This window comes from Nipponia nippon, unplaced genomic scaffold (assembly GCF_047370975.1).
Source record: "Nipponia nippon isolate SJK-2023a ecotype South Korea unplaced genomic scaffold, ASM4737097v1 scaffold_8, whole genome shotgun sequence".
Lineage (NCBI taxonomy): Eukaryota > Metazoa > Chordata > Aves > Pelecaniformes > Threskiornithidae > Nipponia > Nipponia nippon.
The window spans coordinates 24,996,974-25,009,943 of record NW_028262402.1 but is presented as its reverse complement, the minus strand read 5'-3'; the positions used below and the strand labels follow the sequence as shown (position 1 = coordinate 25,009,943).

Sequence of the window (12,970 nt, the reverse complement as noted above, 5' to 3'; positions counted from 1 at the left end):
TAACTGAATAACAACTTGCACTTCCAATTTATTAGTTACTCATAGCTCTGCATGAGTTGTCAGGTCATCTGACATTTAAATATGAAAAGCTACATTTTCAAAATAAACTGTTGCACCTCTGTGGATTTCAACCTCTTAAGAAATGTTATATGAACATGTCTAAACTCATGCTAGAAGCTACACCAACCTTCTTCTCTTTCCTCTGCATTTTTAAGATAACAATGAATGTGGTTCTCAGCCGTTGCTTTGTGGATCAAAAGGAATTTGCCAAAACACCCCTGGAAGTTTTACCTGTGAATGTCAAAGGGGATTTTCTCTGGATTCTACTGGATTAAACTGTGAAGGTAACTAGCGAAGGTCGAATTTTTTTATGGTGCAAACTCTTACTTCTGTGTGTAGTGAATCCTGTGATGTGAAAGACAGATAGAACAGAATACCAGCCATAGTAAAAGTAAATACCAAAAAGAAATAGGAACATATTTGAGTAATTTTAAGCATAATTGTATGTAAGAACATACCACCTGAGTAATTTTTACACAAACTAGAATAAAAAGTGACTTTTTAGCTGAACTCTTGAACACCTGTTTCCAGGCTGCCATTTCAACTTCACATAGGTTTATGCGTCTAAAAGTCTAGTTGTTTCTTCTTTTTAATTTTCATACAGTCTAAACAGAATCTCTCTACAATTTTTGTTTCAGCTAATTGTAATCATCCACGTGAGGGTATCTAGAGATACACATTCAGAAGCATAATTCACTACAGATAAAATACAAATTACATTGTTAAGTTCCATCTCTCTCTGTTGGCCCAAAAGGGAGCCCCAGTCAGGCAATCTCTATTTGAGAGCTCCAGACTCTTCAGTGGGCCTCAGATATTGAGCAGAGAAGAAATTAAAAGGCAGAACTAGGCCATCTGGCTGCTGAAATTAGAAATGCAGAGGTATACGTGCACAAATTTATGGCATCTCAAATTGTCAGCTTCCTTGATACAGCATTTAAAACAGGAATCTAGATTTAGAGCCTATTTCTAGAGTAACAGTGCAGAATATATGCAGCCAGAAGTTTTAAAAAGCATTATCTTCTGTAAGATTACTTTGTTCTCGTAAAGTGGATACATCCTTGTTGCAGACTTTACACAGCACCTATGAAACAAAACACTAAATTATACATATCAAAGCATTCACAAGATATGTACACAACTAGCACATCAGAACTGCTCTGTATGCCATTACTGATAAAATGACAGCTTTCAGTTCCTGGCATGATGGTTTTCTGCACCTCAGGCTTTGGGACATCACAATTCTGTTAAATTTGTGTCAAACTGTGGACAACTAAAGGGTAACTTAGAATCTGTGATATCATGCATGATTTTTTATTTCCTACTAGAACCGCATACTGTACCTGACACATTAGATGGCTTACAATCTACTTATTTCTTATAGCAGACACTATTTCAGTTTACTGAGTTTTTACATTTTGGTTTTTCTTTGTGTCTTTCTGTTTTCTTTACACATGCCTCAGAGACTTTTTAGATGATTTTTCTTTTTAGTTGCAAAGGTAAGCCAAGTTTGGTATCCAAATTTGGTATGTATTCCTCATATTCAAACACTTCAGTATGTTCCAGGAAACTAAAAGCTCAGTCCTACATAGTTGTTTTGAAAACTGAAATAAAAGCCATCCAGATTCTAAACATTACATCAAAGCAACATGACGTGGGATTACCCGGAATAGTATTTCTTCTCCAAATCTGAGTAATGTAAAGGCTCGAAAGCTCCAATCAGATTATTGATAGATAGAAAGAGCACTACATTAATTGACTTCCAGGCTTTCCAAAAGACCAGCCTGAATGGTGCTTCCATCTTAAAGCGGTACTCCTCTGTTATAAATATTGGTGTTTCAATTATTATGATCAAAGTGAGTAACGTATTTGGCAATGTGTATAATCATGTGTTCTTTCGTGTTCTACTTCTCTCCTGATTGCAAAGATGTGGATGAATGTGATGGAAACCATAGGTGCCAGCATGGCTGTCAAAACATCCTGGGTGGATACAGGTGTGGATGCCCACAAGGATATATTCAGCATTACCAGTGGAATCAATGCGTTGGTAAGGAAACAAACACCACAGAAAACAGCAAAGTTGTCATAGTGTTTATAGTCACAACTGCCAGATGAGGACAAAATGGGCAGGACAAAGGGTATGCCGACACAAATCTTTTTTTCTTCTCTCCCTCTCCTTCCATACACTAATTACTTCCAACATAAGTCAATGACATAAGGTAACAAAAAAACACACTCATCCTGTTGAAACTCTGTGTGACAAGGAGCTTTCCTAGTAAGGCCGAAATTCTGACTCCTTTCTCCTTGGAAAAATCCCCATCTGAGAAAGGTGGAAAGATGTTCATTGAATTCCTGAAAGCATCGATGTAAGTACCTCTTCTGGGGAAAAAAAAAGCAAAAAACAAAACCAAAAAACAATCCCACGTTTCATCAGGAAGAACCACTCACCATCATTAGCAATTTGAGAGTACTACAGAAAAGCGTCTATAGTGAATGGGGAGAAAAAATATCAACATAACCATTAAAGGACTTCCTACTTCCAAAATACAGTCTTAAGGCCAACATTAGTTCTTCAGGCAGGGAACAGGGGCAAATTAATCAGCTCAGCAGTTTTATTGTAGGTTTGGCTCATTCTGTCCATCATTTCTTTTCTGTGTTCCATGAACTAAGCTAACTCCTATACCAAATGGAATATGGAAATTTTTTTTTAGTAAAAACCAACACACACCCAAACAACCCCATCCTGTACTGTTCACCAGGCACCATAACAACATATTTACCTCTTCAAGTTTGCTGTCATGGTTCTCTGTCAATGGTGTCATAATGAGAGGATGGCTGTGAGCACTGCCATACGTTTCTTTTAGACTGATCTTACTGTCCTGATCCTAGACATATAAATTAGTTTATTATACCCATTTTATATTAAGTAGCACACCAGCCAGTTTTTCTGAAGTCCCAACTACCAGCATCACTCCTTACTTAATACTGCTCTACAGCAAAGAAAGCAAAGGACTAGAATTGACAGGAACACACAACAAACAACTCCCACAAAACTCCAAACTAGCTACAGTCTCTGAATATTATGGATAGCCCTCAAAAGAATGTCTCCTAGTAACTGCAGGCAAAAATGGTAAAGCATGCGCTAATGGTATTGGAGAGGAAAACACATACAGTGAAACAGTACCTTGGTAAGATAAATAAAATAAGCAAAATGTGCCAACTATCAAAAGCGTGATCTTCCATACTACAAGCTACCTTCCTCATTCATTTTTCACAATATAGCCTGGAACGAAATCAGTCACACTGACTGGAGGAGCCATCTTCTTGGAATCTTAATTCACCACCCACAAGGTGAAGACAATATTTCCTTTTCTCTTTAGATTGTCCTTCCCCTCACAGAGCCTGCAGGTTTCCACAAGTATGTGCTAACCTCGCCCATTGCTAGGTGCCCAGGAACACTACTATGGTTGGAGTATGCCTGGAGTTCCAGCTCATTTCTCCTCTGTGGACCTTATATGGTAGAAGTGTACCCTGCCAGGGAAAAGAGGATCCCTAAGCAAAACAGGAGACATACCTTGAAGGAAGTGACAGCATTGAGGTTAACAGTAACAGTATCCTAAAATACCTTTACAGCCCAGCTATATGTTTGGGACCTTTACCAAAGTACTTTTTCTTCAGAGAACAAGTCTCTGTGGGGTAATGAGGTCAAGGATGTAGCAGAGCCCTAGGACTTGCAGATATTCTGATTTGTTAGCTACATCATGCTTGCCTGGTGTCTGTCAGATTAGAAGATTCCAATATACTTTTGTTTGCTTACTAGATGAAAATGAATGCTCCAATCCTAACGCATGTGGCTCTGCTTCTTGCTACAACACACTTGGAAGTTACAAGTGTGCCTGCCCTTCTGGATTTTCTTACGACCAGTTCTCCAGTGCATGCCATGATGTGAATGAGTGTTCCTCTACCAAGAACCCCTGCAATTATGGTTGTTCCAACACTGAAGGTGGTTATCTTTGCGGCTGTCCACCTGGCTATTACAGAGTTGGACAAGGGTGAGTATCTCCACACAGTCATTCATCAAAGATACATTCAGAAACCTATAAAAAGGCTGGACCCTAGTCAGACTGAAGAGCAGAGGTGCAAATGAAGGACAGGCTACTAAGTCATCCTTTCTACTCCCTTTGCACACAATGTTCATAAGCTAGAAAAAAAAAAGACATGTCTGTACATGCAGCATGACACTCATTTTAAATCTAGTATATAAGCAACATTAAACAGTTAGTTCTGCTTTCTCCCCCAGTATCAGCACAAGGACTCCTTCACAAACCTGCTCAATGAGGACTGTTACTGCACAAGGATAGGTACCATCTGTACTGAGATAATTAAGGGTTTTAAGCCACACTGATCTACCCAGAACATTAAACACAAATTAACATTGTTCTGGTACATGACAATGGCTGAATTTTTTAGTCCCAAAGTTCAGGGCAGGCTGGTTTTGTGCTGTTTCTTTGTAAAACTTGTAAATGAAAATTAGAAAAGTCTACAGGCCTTCAGCCAACAGTTGTATTTCACTCAGTATGCCACACTAGTGTGAACAAAATGAATGCACAGACCTCCTGTTGAGGGAAGGGAAGGGGACACAGACACTGTGGTACGGATTACATACACTCACTTTCCATTTAACAGGACAGTTCATAAAACTGCAAGAAGTAACTAAAACAGATGTTTTTATTCAACAGCCACTGTGTCTCAGGGATGGGATTTAACAAAGGCCAGTACCTGCCACTGGATGGAGATGCTGATGAAGATAATGCTTTGTCCCCTGAAGCATGTTATGAGTGCAAAATCAATGGCTATTCCAAAAAAGACAATAGGAAGAAGAGAAGTCCTAATGACAGTGTACGTACCAGGATAAAAAAGCACTGTAATGTATTTCGAGGTATTTTCAGAGATACCATACTCAACACTATCAGTAAATGGAGGGAATTTTTTAAGAGGCCACATTCAGTGGCGAAAATCTTTTTTCCCGTGCCTCAGTGGTTTTTACATTGGGGTCCTATTCGCAGGAATGATGTGACAATTAGAAAGACATCAACAACTATGAATGGATGAAGTTTTTAAAGCTTGTAAAGAATCCTTTGTAGTGCAAGATGTGGTCTAGGTCCTCAAAATATATCCAGGGAAATAATTTCCTGTAATTACAGAGAGCTAGGAAACTTGTCATGTCTGCAATCAGTTCTGCTGTCAGGAGGAGATTGGACAGCATTTTATGGTCTGGGGCATCTAAATAGAACTTACAGATCATTTTAGTCTGTGTCTCTTCCATGGTTGCTCACAATTGTGGGGGACTAGAGTTCATGACCTAGCTGGTACACTTAAGTCCAATATTTGCAGAATTGCTGAGGGTATTAGAGAATTACACTTCAGACTTAATTTTTTTCTTACTGCATTTTGTGGGCTTATAAAAATAAGTTATGGGATACTGATGAAAGGACAGCCCTACTTTTTGATGATCACACCTTTTTGATGATTTTTTTCAAAAGCTGGAAGAGTAAACCTGTGTATCTGTTATCTGCATTATCTGTATGATAGGATATTTTTTTGTAGCATTAGCTCTGGTCTTGAAATCTGCAGTAATGGGAAACTGACTCAGTTTAGAGGTGGGGACACACACAGGTTTTTCTTTAGTAGTACAAGAGCTGTGTAATGCAAACGGGCAAAATGCAAACCCTCAACTAAAGTGGCACAGTGTGCTAGCCACACAAGTTACACTGAAAGAATGGGGAAACAAGTCTCCTTTCTAAAAGGGTAACGGCATCAAACAATCCAGAAGCTCCAGCCTTAGTACACACTACTTTGCATGATGTCATCAAAGCCAGTTCTTGTACAGGCAAAGTTTCTGAAGAAGCCAGTAATCCTGTAATTTCTGCTCTAAAGGATACAGTTGGCACTTAAAATCTCAGTGTTTGATTTCCCCATGCACATCCACACTTCCCACAAACATCCCTTTTCCCTCCTCACCACCACTCCCATTGGACCTGTTCCAATCTGAATTCTGCAGTCAACCTACCACAGAAATACATGGATATTTTGAAAAGCATTTTTCTATTGCACAGTTAATTTCATATCTAGTTCATAATTGTTATATCTTGTTACTACATTTTTTTATAGCACTAACCTTTTCATTTTCTAGTACTAGAACCACCTGAGCAGTAAAAGTGAAAGGTTTCACATCCATAAAACTATGTGAAAAAAGAAATAATCTTATCACTAATGTCATCTATGGGGTGCAGTATTTAAAACACTACAGTATTTGCTCCTGTCCACAAATATTCCTTGTTTTCACCATGTGGTTTTAATTACATTACATATTAGTACACATATGTACTCACATGTGATTGGAATTCCCTCAGAGAGAGAAATCCTTTGCTATCTTTACAAGCATGAAAGGATCTGTAGGACATGTAGGCTAGGTACCTCACTTAGTATCAGGTTTCTTAAAGAAGACTACAGCCTATATATTTTTGTAGAAGCACTTTCAAAAGCTATTGCTTGTTAAATGGCTTTCCTAGGAACGCACTCATTCTTGCCTCCCGCCCCCAAGTGTGTTCACAGCTAACAGCTCTGGACAGGTTCACACCTGCAGCATAACTATACTGAAGCTCAAATTAAAAAAGAACGCATGACCGATTTGTCAGAAAAACAATGCTGGGTCTTTTTTCCACACTCCTTTCAGTGGTCCAAATGGGATGTAATTGGACAACGTGACATACTAGCCCTTTCTGTAGAAGGCTAATAATACAGCAGTTCTCTCCTTAGTTCAGCTTCCTTTATAATCACTGTACTTCCTCATCACCAAATGCTGAGCCTGCTTGTTTATAGAAGCCAGGATTCATTGCAACATTTTTACCAGAAGTTTCAGGGAATTCCCGTAGTGTTGTGGTATGTGTTTCTGTAATGTTCCTCACTGAAGCTGATCATAAGAACAAGACTGTGCCTCACATACAGTCTTTACTGCAGTAGTAAACATAGATCTCTTCTTTACATGGACTTTTTGCAAGCATAAAGTTAAACGGATTCTGAAAAGAATCTGAAATCTGAGCCCCCTCTGTAGACCTGATGCTGTAACTTTAATTATCCTGTTAAGCCTGTGCGAGAAGCCTTTAAGATTTACAGGGCGTGTTATATGGAATCAAGCGGTTCTCCCAGGTGGAAAGGATTTACAACTGCTTCTTTCACAGCTAGATTTTGACAAATGCAGAAACCATTAATAATTACATGTTATTCTTCTCTCAATGCAAGTGAATATCTGTTTCTTTCCTGCTCTAAACAATCTTTCCTCCTTTACTTCAGATTGAGCAGATTAACTTGGAAAGTCTAGACATGGATAGTCCTTTGAAGATGAGAGTCAACATTTCCAGGCTTGACAACAAGGAGCACATTCTAGAACTCATGCCAGCCATTGCACCCCTTACCAACCACGTGCGCTACATCATCTCACATGGCAATGATGATGGCATCTTTCGAATCCATCAGAGGGATGGACTGAGTTATTTGCACACAGTTAAGAAAAAGTCAGTGCCTGGAACTCACACACTGGTAATCACTAGCGTTCCTCTATATAAGAAAAAGGAGCTAAAGAAACTGGAAGACAGCAATGAGGACAACTACCTCCTAGGAGAGCTCGGAGAAGCTCTCAGAATGAGGCTGTGGATAGACCTCTACTAGCCACCTTCCAGATTGAGTCCAGTTCTTCAGTCACTTCTGTCCTTCTATCTACCCACCTGAGCATATCTGCTTTTCAAAGGCTTTGAAACAGTCACTGACTTCTGGGGGAGGAAGGGAGAGGGGAAGACCTCTTTCTTTCCATCCTGCCGTCACTGCAGAACCACCCTTGCAGGAGGGTAACTTAAACCCTGCCACTGCCAAAACTTTGATTACATGGCGATCATGGTTACTGTATCTTTTATATAACCTCAATTTAAAGTATAGTAAAAAGCTAAAGTTCAAGAAGTCATCATATGGCACTAAATGGCACAAAAATGTGAGCTATTTTGTTCCTGTTAGCAGTCTGTAACACTTTGGGTATTTTGCTATAGTTCCTAATTAAAAAAAAAAAATATAGAAGTTTATTTATTTTTAATGCAGTAATATATGGAGAAAATAACAAATTATGTAAACAAAAAGGGAAACTTGCTTGTTTTTCTTTAGATTTATAAATTTGAGCTATAACATTTAGAGGTACTTTCTTAATTAAAAAAAAATAGATTAGAAAGGTGTTTCCTTTTGTATTTGGGCCAGTCATCCAAATAGTATATAAGTAATTTTAAAATGTATCAGAGCTGAAAGAGCACTGTAATACATCTTCTGGATATTCTAATGTGCTCTTGCAAAACTTTGAGTATTCAAAAACAAGAAAAAAAAAAAGAGAATCTTAAAGGACAAGAATTACAATATCAGTCTCTGCAGAGATCATATTTCACAGCAGCTCAATAGGATTGTATTCTGAATCAGCCACATCAAATAATGGAAGAAGAGCCACAACCACTGTAGCAAAATACCTTGACTGCTTTTAATACCATTAGAATTGCAGAACCAAACTGTACTGTACTTCCTTTCAATAACCTCAAGGAACCACACATGCAACCACACCTCATTCTCAGAAAGGGTGCTCTACAAACTTGCATTACTGTAGGCAGCTGAAGAAAATGTCTCTCTGAAGGGAACATGCGATGTTTCATACTGTTTGGTGCTGGCTTGAATTAATGGTGCATTTACTAAAAACTGAGAGCTGTATCAGGACTGCCATATGTGCAAACTAATTATGCAGCGCAGACAAGGAAAATGTGTATTTGAAATCCATTTGTTAGAACTTTCATTAATACTGTAGTTATACACAGTACGCCTCATTTTATCATAGCTTATTTTGTAAGAAAGGTGTTTGTACAATGAGTTGACATTTAGTTTACTTTAGTAATTTTTTTTAAAATGTTGTACCATTATGTGTTAAGTGTATGTCTCAATGGTGCTTTTTTTGACAGCTGGTGCCTGTAACTAGTCATGTAACAGAATCTCATATGTGAAAACAGCCAAAGCACATGCTTGACTCCAGGATTGTTTCAGTCGCTTATCAGTGCTGACCAAAGATTATATCAAGTTATACTCAGCGATTTTTCTTTTCTTTTCTTTTTTTTGAGTTTGGGGATTTTGAAAAGAAAAAGAAACTTTGTACATTTTTAATCAAATGTTTGTAAGAAAAAAAGTTTTGTTTGAAGGTCTGTATCAGTAAGGCAACACTTCTCTTGCAATAAAGGTTATTTTGGGGTAGTTTTTTTCTTTGAAATGTCTGTGTTCTTTACACAAAATAAGCATTTAATTGTAAATCTGAAGGATTTCAGAGCAGAAAGAGGAGCTAGTATGGTGCAAACTCTTCTTCACTCACATTTAAGGTTATACAGCATTTGCTGACTTAGTTTCTCTGTCATGACAGAGTTGAAACACAGGAATTAAACTGTCCTTGCAAAGTTAAAACTGTGCCTCAACTGTCTCAAAATCTGTCATACATTAGGTTCAAGGTTTTCCGTGTAATGAGGGCTGAATGACCATCACAATTTAAGTTTGATAGTTCAGCTCTAAAAAAAAATCCCCATACATTTCAGAGTAGGAGTGTAAATCTCCATTCTACCTGAACAGCAAAAATCTGGTAAGACCATCAGTGAAAGCACTTTTGCTCCCTGGCAGTCCCTGGCTTGAATGCGCTTCATTAGGTACCTAGTCAAATCCAACAGTGCAAAAAATGTTTTTTCTTAAAGTATGCAAGGTTTCCACAAAGACTTCATTATGTAAGCTACGCTGTCTTTTTATTCCATTCAGAGTTAAACTGGTGATTGTTTTTAAGTAATAGCCAATACTGACTGTATGGTTCTGTCACAGCGATAATAGCCAGAGAAAGGGAAATCAGACACATTGGGCTAAGCACTGAATTAAGATGCAAAATGCTTGTTTTAGATGTACTTTTTAGTTTCTGAATATAATATAAGACTCAGTCTGCACCAGCAGAATTAGCCCCAATATTCTATTGCTGTTCTTGTGGAGGGGTAGCACTTCACAAGTTAATTGCATTAAAAGCCAAGTTGCAGATCTAAGGTTCTAATTACTGGATGTAGTAACAATGAGTTTCCCTAGTGTTTGAGAACCTTTTTCAGCATAAAATCGCTCATCCCCATGCTTTCAAAGATCCAGGCTAACACTTCTCCTGCCACCCTGCTGTCCCTCTTCTCTTGCCTAAAATATTCATAAAGTAATAAAAGAAATAAAAGTTTTTGAAGGAATCATACACTCAAGAATCATACACTCAAAATTTCACTCAAGAAAGAAAATAATTAGGAATCATACACTTAAATTGCACTCAAGAAGAAAATAATCGGGAATTAAGGCATTGTCATTGTTTTCGTAATTACTGATTTATCTGATGGGAGTTTTCCTTGGGTATTCCTTGAAACCTACATATGTATTCAGATTTATCTGACATTTAATAGTACATCACTTTAAACAGGACAATATGAAATTGCCTGGAACCAGACTTATTTGACATTACCTTCAGATATGATCGTGTAAGTTTCATTATGATTCAAAGCTGCTTCTGGGTAAAATGACACCTACAGAAATAAAAAAAAAAAAAAAAAAGAGGTCTGATATATATACCCACTGTGGCACTGCCCTAAGACTTAACAACTCTAACAGCTAGTTTCCAAGAAGGCTGCTCTGTCCAAAATGAGAGCTTTCCAGGAAACATTTACTGCAAGAAAAGCCAACAGACTGAATCCAGTAGAGCATTATCCTTTGTTGCCAACTCTAAAAAAGGAGAGAAAATAGTAGCAACACTCGTACTGATGACTCCTCTGAGGCTACAAGTTCTGGAGGAATTTATCAGTAGACAGATTATTTGCATATGCTATACACACTTAGTAGATTTAAAGCCTTTTTTCTAAACACTGTCATCAGGTAACACCTGTGTTAACTAATCATACAGTAAGTACAAAAAATACCTTATCTCTTTACTAGAAAAGCAGCATTATCCTCTACCGTCTTGAAATGCACAAGACAGCTATGCACAATACCCAGAAAGATGTCACTCCCAGCTTCAAATCCAGATGAAAAAATATCTTGGATTAAAAAAAAAATCTAAGCAAGAAATCCAAAACAGAGCCGCTCCCTTTCCACCCAGCCTATCATATTTGTATACCCATTTCTCCAAACTCTACCCTTTAATAGCCTCTAGGCTTTTAATTTCTAAACATTTAATGAGAAAGCTGACAACACATGCACAGAAAGACTGGTGTTCCAGAAAGCTACAAAATGCCAAAATGTGTTGCTAACAGTAAAATGAAAATTGTCTTGCTATTTAAGAGAGGCTGTAGTATAAATCTGCCGTGGTTTAACCCCAGCTGGCAACTAAGCACCACACAGCCACGTGCTCACTCCGTGCTTCTCCCACCCCAGTGGGATGGGGAGAGAATCAGAAAAGTGAGAAAATGTGTGGGTTGAGATAAAGACACTTCAATACGTAAAGCAAAAGCTGTGTGTGCAAGCAAAGCTTCCCATCAGTAGGCAGGTGTTGAGCCATCCCCAGCAAAGCAGGGCTCCGTCATGTGTAACAGTTACTTGGGAAGACGAATGCCATCACTCTGAATGTCCCCCCTTTCCTTCTTCTTCTCCCAGCTTTATATGCTGAGCATGATGTCTTATGGTATGGGATATCCCTTTGGTCAGTTGGGGTCAGCTGTGTCAGCTGTGTCCTCTCCCAGCTTCTTCTGCACCCCCAGCCTGCTCACTGGTGGGGTGGGGTGAGGTGAGAGGCAGAAAAGGCCTCGACTCTGTGTAAGCACTGCTCAGCAATAACAAAAACATCCCTGTATTATCAACACTGTTTCCAGCACAAATCCAAAACATAGACCCATACTAGCTACTGTGAAGAAAATTAACTCTACCCCAGCCAAACCCAGCACAAAATCCCTTGGCAATTTGAAGCAAGATTGTAGTCAGTAAAGGTAACATCTAAGCTAGGCCTAGGCAGTTAGGACTTCACCAGTGCACTCTAGCTACTCTAGCAAGTCTATGATACTTCCTTATTATAATAATTTTAAAATATATATGTATAAATAATTTCTAATCTAAGATTTATTTTTGAGGAAAATCTTTCAGTTCTTTCCAGCTTCACTGCAAGGACTCAGCCTCTCAGCTCTAGATCTAAACATTTGCTTTGCCAGCATGCCAGCACCAAAGTTCAGTGTAATTTACTCTAACCCCACAGCGTTACCAGGCCCATCAAAGAATGAATGCCGCCTTTCCTAGCCTCAGATGCTCCAGAGTGCTTGACCTCTGTGTATGTGTCAAAGTGTCTAAGTATGTACAGACTTTCTAGGGCTTCTCCTTCCTCCTCAAGTATGGCTGCAATTCAATAGACAAGGGAGCATTGCTGGGAGTATTGCTGAGTCTAAGCATCCAGTAATTATTTCTGAGCACGTCATGTCCTTTCTTCATAGCCACACCTCTTAACCTAACCAGCAGTAATGCTACAGCAATTCAAACACCCAATTATTTAATGTTCCTTCTCTGACACAATGGGGCTGTTACAGTTTTTCATAGGCCAGGCTCTTCAGTCAGCATTCTAGAAAGGACTATTTTTCTATGGGATTTTATTAGACTGACTTGAAATCACCAGTTGAACTTTGGTGTAATAATGGATGTGGTCTGCAGACGGACAGCTGAAGAACATGCCTTTGTGCTAAACCCACAGAAGAATTCAGGAGTGGCAATGCACTGTGAAACTAAATACAGCAAAAAAGTCGCTGCCCTAAGTGTGTTTCTTAACTTTTCCCACATGTTATAAATGAAGCCTAAGCACCTAAAC

General features: G+C 38.6%; 1 protein-coding gene across 4 annotated transcripts in view; it reads left to right on the top strand.

Moving 5' to 3' along the window:
* FBN2 (fibrillin 2) overlaps positions 1–9,255 on the top strand; it is a 180,680-nt gene extending 171,425 nt beyond the window's left edge. For 2 of the 4 annotated variants that reach the window (XM_087741308.1, XM_087741307.1), the window contains 6 exons: positions 216–344; positions 1,985–2,104; positions 3,878–4,109; positions 4,797–4,960; positions 5,815–5,822; positions 7,411–9,255. In XM_087741308.1, the coding sequence (XP_087597434.1) occupies positions 216–344; positions 1,985–2,104; positions 3,878–4,109; positions 4,797–4,960; positions 5,815–5,822; positions 7,411–7,785 (1,028 nt within the window). In that variant the 3' untranslated portion in view covers positions 7,786–9,255. Of the gene's footprint in view, positions 1–215; positions 345–1,984; positions 2,105–3,877; positions 4,110–4,796; positions 4,987–5,814; positions 5,823–7,410 lie in introns of all 4 variants that reach the window. The other 2 variants (XM_087741306.1, XM_087741305.1) reach the window with 2 other exon arrangements.
* The last annotated feature ends 3,715 nt before the right edge of the window (positions 9,256–12,970 follow it).